Source organism: Chaetomium strumarium (genome assembly GCF_033439665.1).
Source record: "Chaetomium strumarium strain CBS 333.67 chromosome Unknown B0T15scaffold_2, whole genome shotgun sequence".
In the NCBI taxonomy this organism is placed as follows: domain Eukaryota; kingdom Fungi; phylum Ascomycota; class Sordariomycetes; order Sordariales; family Chaetomiaceae; genus Chaetomium; species Chaetomium strumarium.
The window spans coordinates 3,436,493-3,451,199 of NW_026944430.1; the positions used below are offsets into that span (position 1 = coordinate 3,436,493).

Sequence of the window (14,707 nt, forward strand, 5' to 3'; positions counted from 1 at the left end):
CGAAGGATTCTGGGCTGAGCAGACGAGCTCAAAGATACCTAATTCCGTATGTAAGTACATGTACATACATACTCTCTGTACGCCTGTAGATATGGTACTGTATGTACAGAATTGGGATATGAGCAACTAACTGGAGAATCTCCTGAGAAGGGTTCCCACCAGTAGGTATGCCATCGTTGCGGTTTGGAGTGACAGTGACATTGGCCGGGGCTGCTGGGCAACATCTGGGAGATAGAATTCTAATCTTTCCCAGCGACCTACTCCGCGAGCATAAAATCCGGGGCCCCAAGTGAAGTGTTGGGTGCCTGGGTCCATCAAGGAACTGCCGTCTGCTAACGTTTTAGCGTCGTTCCGCGATTAATTTCATCAATATAAGAGCTGAATGGACACACGCCAGCTCACCCCGCAATCGCGACTAGTGGTTCTAGATTCTGGGCCGTTGGTGGATGGGCGACTAACGAGAAGGTGGCTACGGTAACTATCGGAGCGAACAGGATGGAGCACGAGAAGAATAATGGCGGGGACTCGTGATGGCACAAGCCACACATGATAAAGGCGTAACTGTGGCTGGGTCATCTCATGGCTGGAGTGTGCTGTTGAAAGTGAATTACACAGGAGAAGGTAAGTTGGATGTAGACTTATATGCATGTTCGGACAAACAACTTGACGTTTGATCTATGTACGTATGTACTTGATATGGTGAGTAGGACTCCCTTTTCCCATGTCTACTGTACGCCCATATATGCCATCGATTCCAGTTTATTCATTACCGCCGGGGAGCATCTCTCCAAGTTCGCCGAATTAAAAAACTCCCACCATGAGCACAAAGCATCCAAATACTTAGATCAAATCTCTCCAAAATAGCAGCTCAACTACCTACGCCGCCTTGGAATACACACTCAACCTATTCCCGCTCCCGCACACCTGGCCCTCGTCGCCCGCGCACGGCATGGAGCAGTCGCCCGCGGGTGCCTCTTCGGCGCCCGCAGCAAGCTCGTTTCCGCAGTAACACTCCCGCCCATACTCGGCCCCAAAGTACGCGTACCCCTCGCAGTAGGCCGCACAGCCCTCCAGCGTCAGGTCATCAGCGGCGTGGGCGTCGGCCGAGAGCGCGCGGACGCCGCCCGTGGTGGGCTCGGCCACGCACTGGTAAAAGTTCCAGGTGGTTCCGCCGCTGCTGCGCACGGTAGCGGGCTGAGACGGGCCCGAGGGCGCGGTGTAGTTGTCGGTCGAGTACAGCTCCAGCCGGTTGGGCCCGCCGCAGTATTCGTAGGGATTGCCCGAGCAGGGCATGGAGCATTCGTCGAGGGAGGAGGCGTTGGCGGAGGACGGGGCGAGCGAGTTGCCGCAGTAGCACTCGGCGGAGTACTCGGCGCCGAAGTACTTGTAGCCGGCGCAGAAGGCGGCGCAGTTCTCGAGCGTCATGTTGTCGCCCGAGGTGTAGGCTTTGGCATCCAAGGCGCGGGCGTTGCTGCCCTCGGTCCAGCAGCCGACGTGGGTGTAGGGGGATACGGTGGGCTTCCTGGCTATGGTGGCGGTGGTGGTGGTGGCGGTGGTGGGAGAGGCAGAAGTGGTTGCGGTGGCTTTGGAGAGAAAAAAACGAGAGAGATGTCAGGAACCGAATCCATGTGGTCGAGGAGTTAGAGAGGTAGTGTTGGCTATGTCGTCTCACCTTCCGAGGATGACGGGCTAGTCGTGGAGGATACGCTTGTCAGTCTGTAAAGCTCCAGACGGTTACCGGCGCCACAGTACTCGGTCGCATCGCCAGCGCACACCATGTTGCATTCCGTCACAGGAGCGGGCTTACTGCCGGCATTCAGACTGTTACCGCAGTAGCCTGATCGGTGTCGACGTTAGCAAAGCCTGCCATACGTCAAGGGGGATCGGTTCGATCCAGAGCCACTCACATTCCCGGCCGTATTCAGTGCCGAAGTAGGTGAAGCCGCTGCAGTATGCCGCGCAGGACTCCAGCGTCATGGAGTCATCGGCATATCCCTTCTCAGACAGGGCCCTCATGCCCGTCGCCTCCGTCTGGCATCCCACGAAGGAGTAAGCGCCCACGGTCGGCTTGACCGCGAGAGTGGCGGTGGGGGTGGCCGTGGCGGACGCAGACGTTCGGGTCGCCGTGGTCGAGTACAGCTCGAGCCGGTTTCCGGCACCGCAGAACTCGGTGGGATCGCCGCCGCAGACCATGTTGCAATCCTCGGCCGGCGCCTCGGTGCTGCTCGAGTGGAGGCTGTTGCCGCAGTAGCACTCCCTTCCATACTCGGTGGCCCAGTAGTCGAAGCCGGTGCAGTTGGCCATGCACGACTCGAGCGTCATCTCGTCGTAAGCAAACGCAGCGCCGCTGAGCGCCCGCACGCCCGTCCCCTCGGTCCAGCAGTCGACAAACACGTAGCCACCGACGGTCGGCTTGATCGCCGGCGTCGGGATTCCTGTCGAGCTGCTGGAGCTCGTGGTGGTGGCTGGGACGCTGGTCGAGCCTGTGACGGACACGGAAGACGTCGACGTTGGAAGGGAGGACGTGGACGTAACCGTGATATTGGAGCAGGTAGCGCCGCCGGAGAAGGTGCCACAGGTGCCGGACAGCTCGCTGGCCTTGTTGAAGTCATCGGTGTAGGCAGTGGCACCGGAGCCGGCTGACACGCTGATTCTGGCGTTGTAGCTTTGGCCGCCAATGACGGTAAAGCTGGCCGTGTAGAACGTGTACTGGCCCACACAGTCGCCCTCGGCCATCGGAATAGTCGCCTCGGTCAGGGCCGGGACTGGGTTGCCGTTGGTCGTATTCCGCGGGACCAGATACGAGACGCCCAGGTTCACGGGGAGACCCACGATGTCGTTGCGGACGAGAGCGGAAACAGTGAGGGCGCCCGTCCCCTGGAGCAGGCAGCTCTGCGGCTTCTGCAGGACAACGGCGTCAGACATGGGGTACGAGTTACCGTTGTTGTCGTACGTCTTGCTCGAGCCGTCATTGAGGTTGACAACGACAGTGAAAGACGAGATACCGGACGCAGCCGGGATCGTGGCCTGGATGGGAAAGAACTATGGTACAAACTACTGTTAGCACTGCGACTTCACATATTGGCACACCCTGAGACTATATGATACGTACACCAAAGCTGTCGTCAAACCCGGTCGAGACGCCCTGCAGCGTGGCCGTCACCGAGCAAGTCGTGGATGACCCGCAGCTGTTCCCGCCGTTGCGGTCCTTCCAGGTTAAAACAACGTTCTTGATCGAGCTGGCCGGGAGCTCCGTGGTCCGGACTCGGATGTAGCCGCTCAGAGAGAAGGTCGTGCCGCCCGAGTTCAGCGTCAGCTGCATGTCGACCGGCTTGACGGCATAGGGCGCGATAGGGCCGGTCAGCGTGACGTCGGACGGGACGACCTCAATCATCTTTTGGAGCATGGTCTGGCAGACGCTGCTGAACGTGGCGGCATCTGTCAGAGTCCGGATCGTGGCGTTTCCGTCCGAAGCGAAGATCCGGCCGTCCGAGTTGCGGCCGTTGGTTCTCGAAGGCCCAACGACGAGCGGGTTCTTGGTGGTGCCCGAGACATATTCCGTGGCCACGGAGTTGTCAAAGGCCGCGTTCGTCGAGTCGAGGCCGATTTGGCCGTCGCTGGCAGCAACGATTTGGGGAAACTCGCTGCTGTGGACGGAACCTAGCGTATGGCCGCACGCCACGAGCTGGATCATCTCGGTCGGGGTGAAGCCCATGCGGTCAAACTGCTGCTGGAAGGTCAGAAGAGAGTTTTGCGGCTGCGGGACGCCGCTGCCTCCCGAGGTCGCATCGCGGCGCCCCAACTTCAGTGGGATGATGGGACCGCCGCAGGACCGGACCGAGGCGTACACTCCGGCAGCGATCAGGTCGGCCAGGCTGGAGCGGCTGGTCAGGTAGTTGGCAAAGAACTGCAACGTCGTGGCGTGGCCGGGGCCCGTGTTCTCGCCGTTGTTGAGCTCGAACTGGATCGAGCCGTCAAGACCGCCGGTGCCGAAGTAGCGGTTGTGCGGCGCCATGTCGCTAATGCCGAGTCAGCATTCCGATCTAACGAACTTGAAGGCAACATATTCGACAAGTCCTTCCACCCGCACCATAGTGCTTCCGACCTTGACCAAGCCACACATGAATCCAGACAAGAGGGAACGGAACGGCACACATACTGGAAGCCCACGCGCAGCCACTCGCTTGCCGTGATACGGCCAGGCCCCGCCGCTTCATTGTTGCAGGGCGTAATGATGTCGTTGAACAGACTGCCCTGGAATCCCTGCAGCTGATAGACGATCTCCTCCATGTGGTCGGTAGCGGCAGGCCATGTTGGATCGGCCCTGCCGGTCCGGGCCGCGAGGGACAGCAGACCGGCAAAAACAGGCACGTTCGCTCTCATGTTGGACGAGAATTCAAGATCAAAACATTAGATTATGGATAAGGGGCTTCGAGGAGGCCGAAAACGAGTGGACGCGGGCGGTTCGACTGCGCGACACCCAACCTGCTGACAGGAGTAGTTCCGAAGTGAACGGATCCGTACCGCACTCCGTTGCGTGTAAGTGATTCGACGAACCACCGTGAACTTCTGAAGTCAGGAGGAGAAAGCGAGAGTCAAACACCGCAACGGTTGAGGTCGGACAAGGAAGGGAGCTGCCGCGAGTTTTCTCGGACGTTGGGCCTCGTTTGCTTTTTTTCTTTTTTGCCCCCGTTTCCCCATGATTGTCTCTTGCGGCGCTCATCAGCCCTCGTCCGCCTGCGCTGGGCTGCATGGAGCGATGTGACACGGCAGGCGTCCAGATCACAGCTCTTCACCCCTGTCACTCGTATTCCCGCAGGGCTCGGCCCAGCTCCAAGGGACGCCAAGCCGCTCTTGCTCCGAAAAGAAGCCCGTCTGATTGGCTTCGACGCCGCCCGCTCTATCGACGCCATGTTCCAGCCGCACTTTTTCACCTTTTCATGTGTTGTCGTGTCGTGGGCCTGTGGAGCTCTCAGCAGCCCAGATGGATAGGTACCTTTCACTATTGAACGCCCAGTATCCTGAGCTGCAGTTGATGTCCGTACAGGGTAGGCCATGCCACGTCGACGGCGTGGTTCTGTTGCATTTTCATCTTCAGCTCAATCTCTTATCGCTCCCATAGTGTAGCCGGGTATCCGAGGGAGGGTCGCGGTGCTAACCAGAGCCAGTGGGGTCACTTGGCGACGTTCAACTTGGCGATTGGGAGGAAACCACAGCGAACAGCCCACTCACCATTGCTCGTGTATGCGCGCTTATGCGGTAACACAGAAAGAGGGGCTTGATCACGGACATGCGGTCCATGCCCCCGATCGTGGTTCAACGTTCTTGGCGTCTCCCGCTTCCCGATCCCACGTGGGAGTCCTGTCGTGCCGATCCGAGCCGGGGACGGCTCAAGGTTCGAGGTTACAGATTCCGTATGGAACGGACTGGGATATCTGGTTCATGTTTCCTAGGTTGCGTTCCACGTTTGTTAGAACCGGTCCTCTCTGTGCTGTCAAATGGGAAACATCGAAATCGACGATTCAGGCGATCAAAATCATCAAAGCTAATAGGCGAGGAAAGGTATGGTATACATACCGTGCATTCATAAGTCCCTATGGCAGTCGGATAACAGACGACATAGAAATTGCAGGCAGGATCAGTAGCCTCCCTCTCTCACGGCATGAAACGCAGGGATTTATGCGTTCCACAAGAAAAGCAAATCCGGTCGTGACACCAACACCACCTTTCCCACTTTCCAATCTCACTGATCATCCACGAAAACCACGTAACACCGGCGAGAGGCTGACGCCGAGAGCTCACGTGGACGGGTTTGTCTAAAGTGGGCATCTCTAAAGCCCGGGCCATCCCCAGACGCAAGTGCCTTAGGGATGCTGGAAACTCTGGTCACAAGAGAGGGAAACAAGCAGAAGTCAAGAGTCGAGAAGGGAGAGAGGGGGAGGATGGCCAGACAAGGGAAAAAGGGAAAAAAGAAACATACCCCCCCGGGGAGTCGAACCCCGCGCAGCGGAATGCTCTCTCCTGAGAATCCGCTATGTTAACCGATACACCAGAGGGGTCATTAAGGTTGTTTGTTGATGGCAGGAGACGGGGTTTCCATTCATATAAGGTATGTGAAGAGTGGGAAGGAGCGGACGAGAAACCTGTGTGTGTTGCCTGTCGGGATGGAAGGAGCGGAGTCAGCTGCCGCTTCCCCGGAGCAAACAGACGGAACCGGGGAGCTGGTGGCTGGTAGGCTACCTCCTTGAGCACTACTACCTTATTACTACTACCCCAGGATGACTCTTGACTTCAAGCTCCGTCATACCGTCCTTGAGCCTAATGGCGGCACCTTTATGCGTCTCTGCTGCTTTAAGGCTTGAACCCCCGTTCATTCTCAACGGGAATATCATTGTGCGTCGAACCTTGGATTGTTTGATTTCTCCTGGACGTTCCTCTCTGCAGACTCATTAAGACTGATTAATAAAGGATAGCCCTGGTAGGTAAGTTAAGTAGAAATTGTTGAACTTGAATTCGGAGAGCACACCGGCTTTTCAATGGCCTGACCGCCAGGTTTCCATTACTAGACTGAATAAGGGTTCGCACAGGGTTTCGGGTCATGCTCGCTACCATCATCAAGAGATAACTCAACGTCTACGGCGGCAGAGGCCTTCTCTCCATCCTATGCGGCGAGCCTTGCCATTATATTCGAGGATAGATAAGGTAGCTCGCTGCTTAGCAGATTCAGGACATAACCGCCTTCGGCACCTGATACCGAGGCAAGCCAGTACGTCTGGTCCATGGTGCCCAAACGAGTGCAAAATGATGCTGCCCACGAAATTGTATATGGCAGGTTTATGAAATGACTACAAGTAGCCGTTACAATAAGCAACATGAGGGGTTGCTACTGTTCTGTCCGCAGAAGCAGACCCTCTATGACCAAGACGATGCAGTTCTACAACAGAACCTCAACACGCTTCGTCTCGATGATATATCGAGTCTCTTCAGGTCATAGCTGCTCCGATCTCTCAATGAAGCTGACAACTTCCTTGACAAAGCCTTCAAGGTTCTCCTCCGCAACATAGTGTGCAGCAGCGCTTACTGTACGAGCCTCCCAATCCCCATCCTCTACCACCTCCAAGACCATCTCTTCCACCTCGGCAGCGTGTCAACTGTGCTCGCCGCTCAACAGCAGCGTCGGTATGATCAGCTTCCCATCGCTTTCAACCAGGCACTATTCTCTTTCGCTGCCTCGGGAAACGCAGCATACTAAGGAGCTTGTGAAGTGCGACCCTCTCGGGCATTACCTTTGCAGGCTGCTTTCGCGCATGACCTTAGCAATAGCATTGTCATCGCGCGCTGTTGATGAGTAAATATGCCACAGTGGCTGTGCTGAGCAAAAAGACAGTGTGGCTGGAATGTGGCTGAACAAGCTCTCTCATACCTTACTGTGGGAACTGCCAAGACAAGGATTGCGCACCGGTTGACGTCACCGTGGGGCCGCCATTTGGACCCTTGTTCAAAATGTGGGATGAACTCGTCATGCATCCGGCGCAGCCACGGTGAGGTGCAGCGTTTCAGCGATCATGATCCGCGATCGTCAGTTGCAGGTAAGTCATAGACCATGTAGAAACAAAGACGCAATGATTGCAGCCGTTGCTGTATGTGTGGTTGGTCCCAGAATCCGGCCTCGGACGGGTCATTTTACTGGTCCTCGACAGTGATGCAACAGGCGCCACACCGCCCGTAGCCAGCAGGGTCCGCCCACGGCTTTGAGAATCCACACATCACATGGAGATCAGTACCTGAAAGAGTCGATGTAAACTTCCCCTTAAGTCCCAGTTCCCGACTTTCGAACAAACCATTTGGTGGTTCTGTTTGGGTGATCGTCTTTTCCCGCTCACAACAACACATTGAGATGCAGAATTACGCCGACAAGAACTAGGCTATTCATCGATCTTCTGCTCTCACGGAAAGCGAATCTTAAACTCTCGACTTCCCAAACCCTCACACATCAAAACAAGACTCAATCAGCAACTGACTATGGGGCGGGCGTCTGGGGTCGCCCTCCGGGGCCTGCAATTCTTTGTCCGCGCCATAGAGTTCTGCTGCGCGGCTATTGTACTCGCCCTCTTCTCCTACTTCCTAGCGACCTTATCCAACCATAACATGTCCATCGCTACGTGGGTGCGAGCGGTCGAAGGCATCTCAGGCGCCGGCGTGCTCTACACGGTCATCGCCCTTCTCTTGCTCTGTTGCGTACCCGGTCATCCCTTCCCGTCCTTCATTTTGATGGTCCTGGATGTGGCGTTTGCCGGGGCCTTTATCTACGTCGCAGTTGCCAACCGTGCTGGAGCGTCGTCCTGCAACGGACATGTCGACACGGTATTCGGTAACGGGAACGCCGATACCAACGTGGTGGATAACGGAGATGGCGGGTTCACGGCACTGCCGAGTCTCAGACAGGCCTGCAAGATGGAGACGGCTTGCCTGTCCGTGTCGATTATTGCTATGTAAGCCTGCTTCTCCCAAGGAACCCAGCATACCTTGAAGCTAACAACGCGACAACCAACAGCTTCTTCTTCTTCATCTCTGCTCTCCTCAGCCTCGCTTTGGTGCGCCATCACCGCAAGGAGAGGCGTTTTGGCCCCTCGCCGGCTAACGAATACACCGAGGGCTACGGCGGTCATAAGCCTTGGTACTTCTTCGGCCTGGGACGAAAGCGCAAGGGCGGCACCGAGATGGGCACGGACCCGAATGCGCTGCCGGAGCACACCACGCCCGATATGATGCGAGACAGTTATGCAACCGAACAGACGCGGGTTGACAACAGCGGTGGTTATGGTGGTTTGGGCAACGGCACTAGCAAGTACGAGGCGCCGTACGGCAACACCGGGGACAACGTGCCGATGACGAGTTATCCCAACTCAAACGCTGGGTATCGGTATGAGGACAATGGCGGCGTGTACCGATAAAGGGGCAAGGGGATCGGCCGGGTTTGTCGACCTGTGGCGGGGATAATGCACCATTGATCAGTACGGGAGTCGGCAAGGTGGTGATGGCGTACGTCGCCCACTGCTTAGTACGTTAGGGATTTTCAAAAGGAGACGTCATAGAAGGACTCGAATAGGGACGGACGAGCGATAGAGAAAGCACTTGCCTGTGTACAACGTCATCATAACCTACCTGAGCGTGGAGCAGTCTACTTTCTCTACTTCGCCCAGGTTTAATCCATCAATTGACCTTTTTCTCTCTCTCTCGTTCCCTCTGCCGTACTTCCAACAGTGCCATCCTCCGTCTCTCCTCCCATTTCTCCCATCCCGCCTGACACAAATCCTCCGCCACAACCAGATCTCTCACTCGGAGCCACCTTGCAGGCGGCAACTCCAAGGCCCATGCCAGCGCGCCGGTTTCCCGCAGCAGGTAGGTAACCGCAAACCAGGCAGCCGCACATCCCGCCCCCGCCGCGCATCCGGCCAACACCTGCCGCACCGTGTGATAGCCCAGATACACGCGGCTCCACGCCACTAGCCCGGCGACGAGCAGTGCGCACGCGCTCACCACGCCCCGCTCGGCCAGCGTCCACGAAGCATGTGCGTATGCCTCAATCGAGGTATTGAGCGGGGGGAACCCGCCGGTTCGGTATGCTCGGGAGACGTCGGCCAGTCCGCCATGCCTATTCCAGTCGCCCTGCGTCTGCTCCCGCGCATCTGAGGAACCTTTCCCGACAACCGCAGCCGCCCTCTCCTGGCAAGTCTGTCGAGGCCTATGGCGAACCAGCAAAAACAAACTGACCGCCACCGCCCAGAAGACCGCAAACTGCGCATGCGAGCTCGGCATGCCATACCCCTTCCCCACAGCCGTTCCCAGCTTCGGCCGCTCCTCCTTGATCAGCCGCTTCAGCGCGAAGTTGACTGCCTCGCACGCCAACTGGCCCGCAAACATGAGCAGGACCTCGGCCTCGCGCGTAGACCATAGCAGGGTCGCGTAAACGACGCACAGGGCTTGCGGGAGGAGGGAGAGGAAGGCGCACAGGTAGGATAGTGGATCTTCTGGGTTCTATGGTAGGTTAGATTGAGTTAGTTTCTAAAATCGGGTGAAAACGAGGGAGGGGCGAGAAGTGAGGACGGACGTAGTAGACGTGGGTTAGCGAGAGGGAGGCAAGGGGGGCAACATCGTCGGCCATGTTTGGAAGGTCGAAGTCCTGCGGAGGGATGGCTTGGAAAGTTAAATAGCGTAAGATCCAATAGGTATATGTTTGTTATCGCAGCATATTAGCTGTTGAGGAATAGGCACTCCCGCGGGGGGATACGGTGTGCGCGATGTCGTCGCGAGATGGCGTGTTGAAGTTGCACAACCTGGAATGCCGACGGGAGCTGGCCTTGGCGAAACCCTGATTTGTAGCAGCCAATCGGCCGAGGTGACACTGCAATCCACTCGGCGGCGACCCACAGCTGAACTGCGAAGTGCGAACCGTTTGGGCAGGCGGAGACTGCATGGGCCAACACTGTCCCACACCTGGCAATGACCGACCGAGTCATCAAATCGTCGGTCTCGATGGGTCGACTGACAGCTTTCGAGTTGGAGAAGAGCGAAGAGGTTTTGCCACTCGGCCATGAATAATCTACACTAAGTACAGTCCGGAAAGATGCCACCATGACACTCCAGAATCTCCAACCACAACACGACTTTCTTCGGCAGGCCTGACAAATTTCGACTTCGGGCGAGGGCAAAACGCCTGGTGGACTTGGTAGGAAATCGCAGTATCCACGGCTCCGGACGCCGTCTGTCGTCTCTTGCGCATGGACGCTTTTGCCACCATTTCTATCTCGCGCTGTGGGCATTGTGAGCAGGGGTAGAAGAAACCAGCGGTCCTGTATTCTGTCAAGCAGCACTTCTCAACTCGACCTGGGAAGCGTTCGGGACGGTCACACAGCGACGAGGGAACCAAATGGCTGACGACTTCGACAATCCCCGTGATGTTGAGCTCAGCTCCCTATCCGCCATCTATCCCGAAATTCAACAGCTACGGCCAGACGATCCGTACACCATCACACTTGATGTGCCGGTCAACCCGTCAAAAGCCGTTACCGTCTTCTTCCCCGCCGCCGCCGACGATGCATCTCTCCCGAGAGCAAACGGCGTCCCAAAAGGCGCCGACCCTGTTGGTGCAGACCAGCAAGCTCCCGTCGACTCACACGAGCTAGCACATCTCCCCTCGCTGCACCTGGAAATCACGTTAGGGCTCCTCTACCCTGCGGAGCAGCCACCAACAGTCACGATATCGACCGATCCCCCGTGGCTCCCCGCCGAGGCAATCAAGCGGTTGGAGGATGACGCACCTCGGCTATGGGAAGAGATGGGCCGTGACATGATTGGATTTACGTACATCGACCATGTGCAGCAGGCAGCCGACAATGTTTTCGGCCTTGTGGACGATAAAGGGTCGCTGGAGGTCGATCCACGGCACAAGATCGCTATCTTAGACTACGATATCAAGGCGAGAAGAGCGGCGTTCGAGAAGGAGACATTCGATTGCGGAGTGTGTCTAGGTACGTCGTGATCTTTCTGGTATGGCCGTGTGGGAACTAAGTACTAGGGGTGCAACGATGGCCCAAGGATATCCTATGTGGCCCCCCTGGAGCTGTCTCATTGACCAGTTTTCTTTCCAAGGACTTGCTTATTTTCTTCGATTTTTATGGCTATTTGCTAATTATTCCGCAGAACCGAAAAAGGGCTCGGCCTGTCATCGAATGCTAGACTGCGGACATGTCTTCTGCGTCCCCTGTCTACAGGACTTTTACAACAATGCCATCAAGGAGGGAGATATCGCGGCCGTCAGATGTCTGGCGCCAAATTGTGCGAAGGAGCGGTCCAAAGCTGCCTCTTTGTCCACCAAAAAACGCAAGAAGCCCCGGACCTTCATCAACCCTAGTGAGCTGCTACAAATACCGCTCGACCAGGAAACGGTCAAGCGCTACGTGACGCTGAAGTACAAGACGGAGCTCGAGGCCGACAAGAACACGGTGTATTGCCCGCGTCCCTGGTGCAATGGTGCCGCGAGATCCAAGAAGCACAAGAAACCCCAAGGCTTGGAGCTGGCGGAAGCATCGGATGACTCCGCATCGGAAGACGAAGACGACGAAGACGGCCCCGAAGGCGAGGGGAAATCCAGACCCTACAAGGCGGCCGAAGAACTCCTAGCTATCTGCGAGGAGTGTGCGTTCGCCTTCTGCAGCCGCTGTCAACAGTCATGGCACGGCGAGTTCGTCCGCTGCACGCCGCGCCGCGACAAGGAAGAGCTCACCGCCGAGGAACTTGCCTCGCTCGAATACATGAAAATGCACACCACCCCCTGCCCTACGTGTGGAGCGCCGGCACAAAAAACCCACGGCTGTAACCATATGATCTGCTACCGCTGCCAGTCCCATTTCTGCTATCTCTGCTCGGCCTGGCTCGACCCGGGCAACCCATACCGACACTTCAATGAGGCGCCTGACGGGCGTGTGACGGGCTGTTACATGCGTTTGTGGGAGCTAGAGATGGGGGACGGGGACGACGTTGGCATCGGTTTTGCGGGAGGTCGGGGTCATGATGCCGGCCAGGGCGTCCCTGCGCCGGTGCCGATTGAGGAGCTGATCCCTGAGATTGAAGAGCCCGAGGAGGAGGACGAAGGAGAAGCCCATGCCGCAGCCGTGCGACAGCATGAGGATGCACATGCGAACGGTGGGCAAGTCGGCGTCGCTCGCGAGGGCCCGCTGGTCCTTCGGATCGCTGCCAACCAACGTGGAGCGCCGGGGCGTGGGGGGCCTCGTGCTCGACAGCCGCCACCACCTGCAGTACCAGCGCCTCCTGCAGCAGCGCCCCTGCCGGTACCTGCTCGAGGAAGAGCAAGAGCAGCGCGAGGTGTGCGGCCCCAGCAGCAGGCGGGTCGCGGGGCAGGTGCGGCAGTAGCAGCAGGGGCAGCCGTCGCTGGGCAGAGAGGGCGCGGCCGAGGCCGTGCTCATCGGCAGAATAACAATAACCCAGCAAATCAGGGAGAGGTTGCGCAGCACCGTAACCTCAACAACGGCAATGCGAACCTCGGTGATCTCGGCGGGGACGTACTGGATCCGCGGCACGAGGAATGGGTTAGGCAGTTTGTGCAGGCTGCGTTGAATGACGAGGAAGATATCCTCTTCTTCGACGACGATGCTCCGGACTGGGACTTCCTGGACTAATCGACGTCCTTGTCTAGTTCTACTACTCGACTGGAAGATGATACCCCTGATTGATGAGCCATAGACCCTTACACGCAGATTTTAGATTTCTGGTATCAGGTTCGATCTGATCGAACTGCGGCTGGAGTTAGAGGCTTCTACCGTGATCTACATTTCACCGTCCTCGCCGGCGTAACAACGAAACGTGGTCTTGGTCTTGCCTGGCTCTTTCTTGGGGGTGTCCGAGCCACTACGCCCTTTCCGGCTAACACGGAGTCAAGGGACCTTCAGTTCCTCCTTGGGTTAAGTCTGTGCTGCAGGTTCCGCGTCCTTCTGATGGTGCGTTATCACAACTCACTGCTACCTTCCTGCTGCACATACAATCTATCTTGAGGAAGCGTACGTGTGCAGCTACATACCTACGTATCAAGGTGCGTTCACAGACGAATTATACGAGACCAAGAGCAGCCGCACCCGCTGCGGGAAGGGAACTAAGGCACATCCGGGGTCACTTCCTCATACTAGTAGTATGTATCCTCTTGTGCCTAAGTCACATTGCCCTCCGCCCTCCCTGTCCCGTTGCGCGGCTGTCCCAAACAAGACGCCTGGGGAATGATTTTTTTTATGCTGCCCTGCGATGGCTGTGTGACATCCATTGGCAATTCCCCCACGAGGGGATGGATCAGCGCTGCCCCTTCTACATACTTCGGTTTGTGGTGGTAGTCGCTAGCTAGCATGCTATTTTCGTATGAGCTGGGTAGATAAGGTAAGTTACGCCCATCGACTGCGGGATACTACTAGTAGTACATAGCTGAGTCGTGAGAAGGTTCTTGCGCACCATGAACTTGAGAGGCTGGCTGTTCCCGTCGTGGCGTAGTCGCATACATACCTTAGGTAGGTGCCTACATACGTACCTGTACACTACCTACATACAATACCTAGTCAGAAAGGGAGCTGTGATCTAGCAACTAACCGAGGTGTCCAGTCGCAATGTAGTCAGGCTGCCGGAAGAGTCACAGCCTTCCTCAGCGTCGTCCCTACGCACAGACAGACAGACGGGCCTAGTTTCGTCCATCCATCGCCCCGAGCACCCCCGCCGACCACCCGCCCCCTCAACGCCACTGACGACGAAGGGGAGTTTCGGGGCAATCAGGATTGCCCCTTCTGGCCACTATGCACTGACCAAGGAACAGGGCACCTTCTTTTCTTGTCCCGGCTCTTGCCCCATCCATCCAGGCCCTTTGCTATGTACATACACTACAGTTCCATACCAGTGGTGTAAGGTATGTAGAGTAGCAGCGGAGATGGGGGTAACGCAGGCCATCTCCATCTCTCATCGCCTATCCTTTCCGGCCCCCCGGCCTCGCCCATGGTCCGTTCACTCCTCTCTGATCAAGACTGGGGCACCGTTATGTTGAGTTGCATGCCAAGTGGTGCATCTTCGTTGTCGCATGCCACGCTATTGGATGGCATCGGTGGGCGGCGGGTACGGAGTAGTAGTAGTACCTAGTGTACGTTACTGGACGAAG

At 57.0% G+C, this 14,707-nt stretch overlaps 4 protein-coding genes and 1 non-coding gene across 5 annotated transcripts; 2 read left to right on the forward strand and 3 right to left on the reverse strand.

Annotated features, from left to right (window-relative positions):
• Window positions 1-628: 628 nt before the first annotated feature.
• On the reverse strand, window positions 629-4,383 carry B0T15DRAFT_411620 (uncharacterized protein; the record flags this gene model as incomplete). Its single annotated transcript, XM_062865397.1, has 5 exons — window positions 629-1,583; window positions 1,673-1,837; window positions 1,908-3,042; window positions 3,113-4,019; window positions 4,154-4,383. 5 exons carry the CDS (start codon window positions 4,381-4,383, stop codon window positions 877-879), a joined length of 3,144 nt encoding a protein of 1,047 aa, XP_062724594.1. The 3' UTR covers window positions 629-876.
• Window positions 4,384-5,977: 1,594 nt separating this feature from the next.
• B0T15DRAFT_t63 lies at window positions 5,978-6,059 on the reverse strand. The gene has a single exon. It is a non-coding gene; the product is annotated as a tRNA-Glu (tRNA).
• Window positions 6,060-7,759: 1,700 nt separating this feature from the next.
• B0T15DRAFT_119512 (uncharacterized protein) lies at window positions 7,760-9,084 on the forward strand. The gene is made up of 3 exons (XM_062861608.1): window positions 7,760-7,798; window positions 7,904-8,492; window positions 8,555-9,084. Exons 2-3 carry the CDS (start codon window positions 8,023-8,025, stop codon window positions 8,952-8,954), a joined length of 870 nt encoding a protein of 289 aa, XP_062724595.1. The 5' UTR covers window positions 7,760-7,798; window positions 7,904-8,022; the 3' UTR covers window positions 8,955-9,084.
• A 129-nt stretch (window positions 9,085-9,213) lies between these two features.
• B0T15DRAFT_390123 (PAP2 superfamily-domain-containing protein) lies at window positions 9,214-10,165 on the reverse strand (the record flags this gene model as incomplete). The annotated part of the gene is made up of 2 exons (XM_062864524.1): window positions 9,214-10,038; window positions 10,112-10,165. 2 exons carry the CDS (start codon window positions 10,163-10,165, stop codon window positions 9,214-9,216), a joined length of 879 nt encoding a protein of 292 aa, XP_062724596.1.
• A 296-nt stretch (window positions 10,166-10,461) lies between these two features.
• On the forward strand, window positions 10,462-13,199 carry B0T15DRAFT_430002 (RWD domain-containing protein; the record flags this gene model as incomplete). The annotated part of the gene is made up of 2 exons (XM_062865714.1): window positions 10,462-11,521; window positions 11,715-13,199. Exons 1-2 carry the CDS (start codon window positions 10,931-10,933, stop codon window positions 13,197-13,199), a joined length of 2,076 nt encoding a protein of 691 aa, XP_062724597.1. The 5' UTR covers window positions 10,462-10,930.
• Between the last annotated feature and the right edge of the window lie 1,508 nt (window positions 13,200-14,707).

What these genes read in the sequence shown, in the direction of transcription:
- B0T15DRAFT_119512 (XM_062861608.1), top strand. Translation starts at nt 8,023, where the DNA reads ATGGGGCGGGCGTCTGGGGTCGCCCTCCGGGGCCTGCAATTCTTTGTC. An exon ending in TCCGTGTCGATTATTGCTAT is followed by an intron (nt 8,493 to 8,554) that starts GTAAGCCTGCTT and finishes GACAACCAACAG; the next exon opens with CTTCTTCTTCTTCATCTCTG.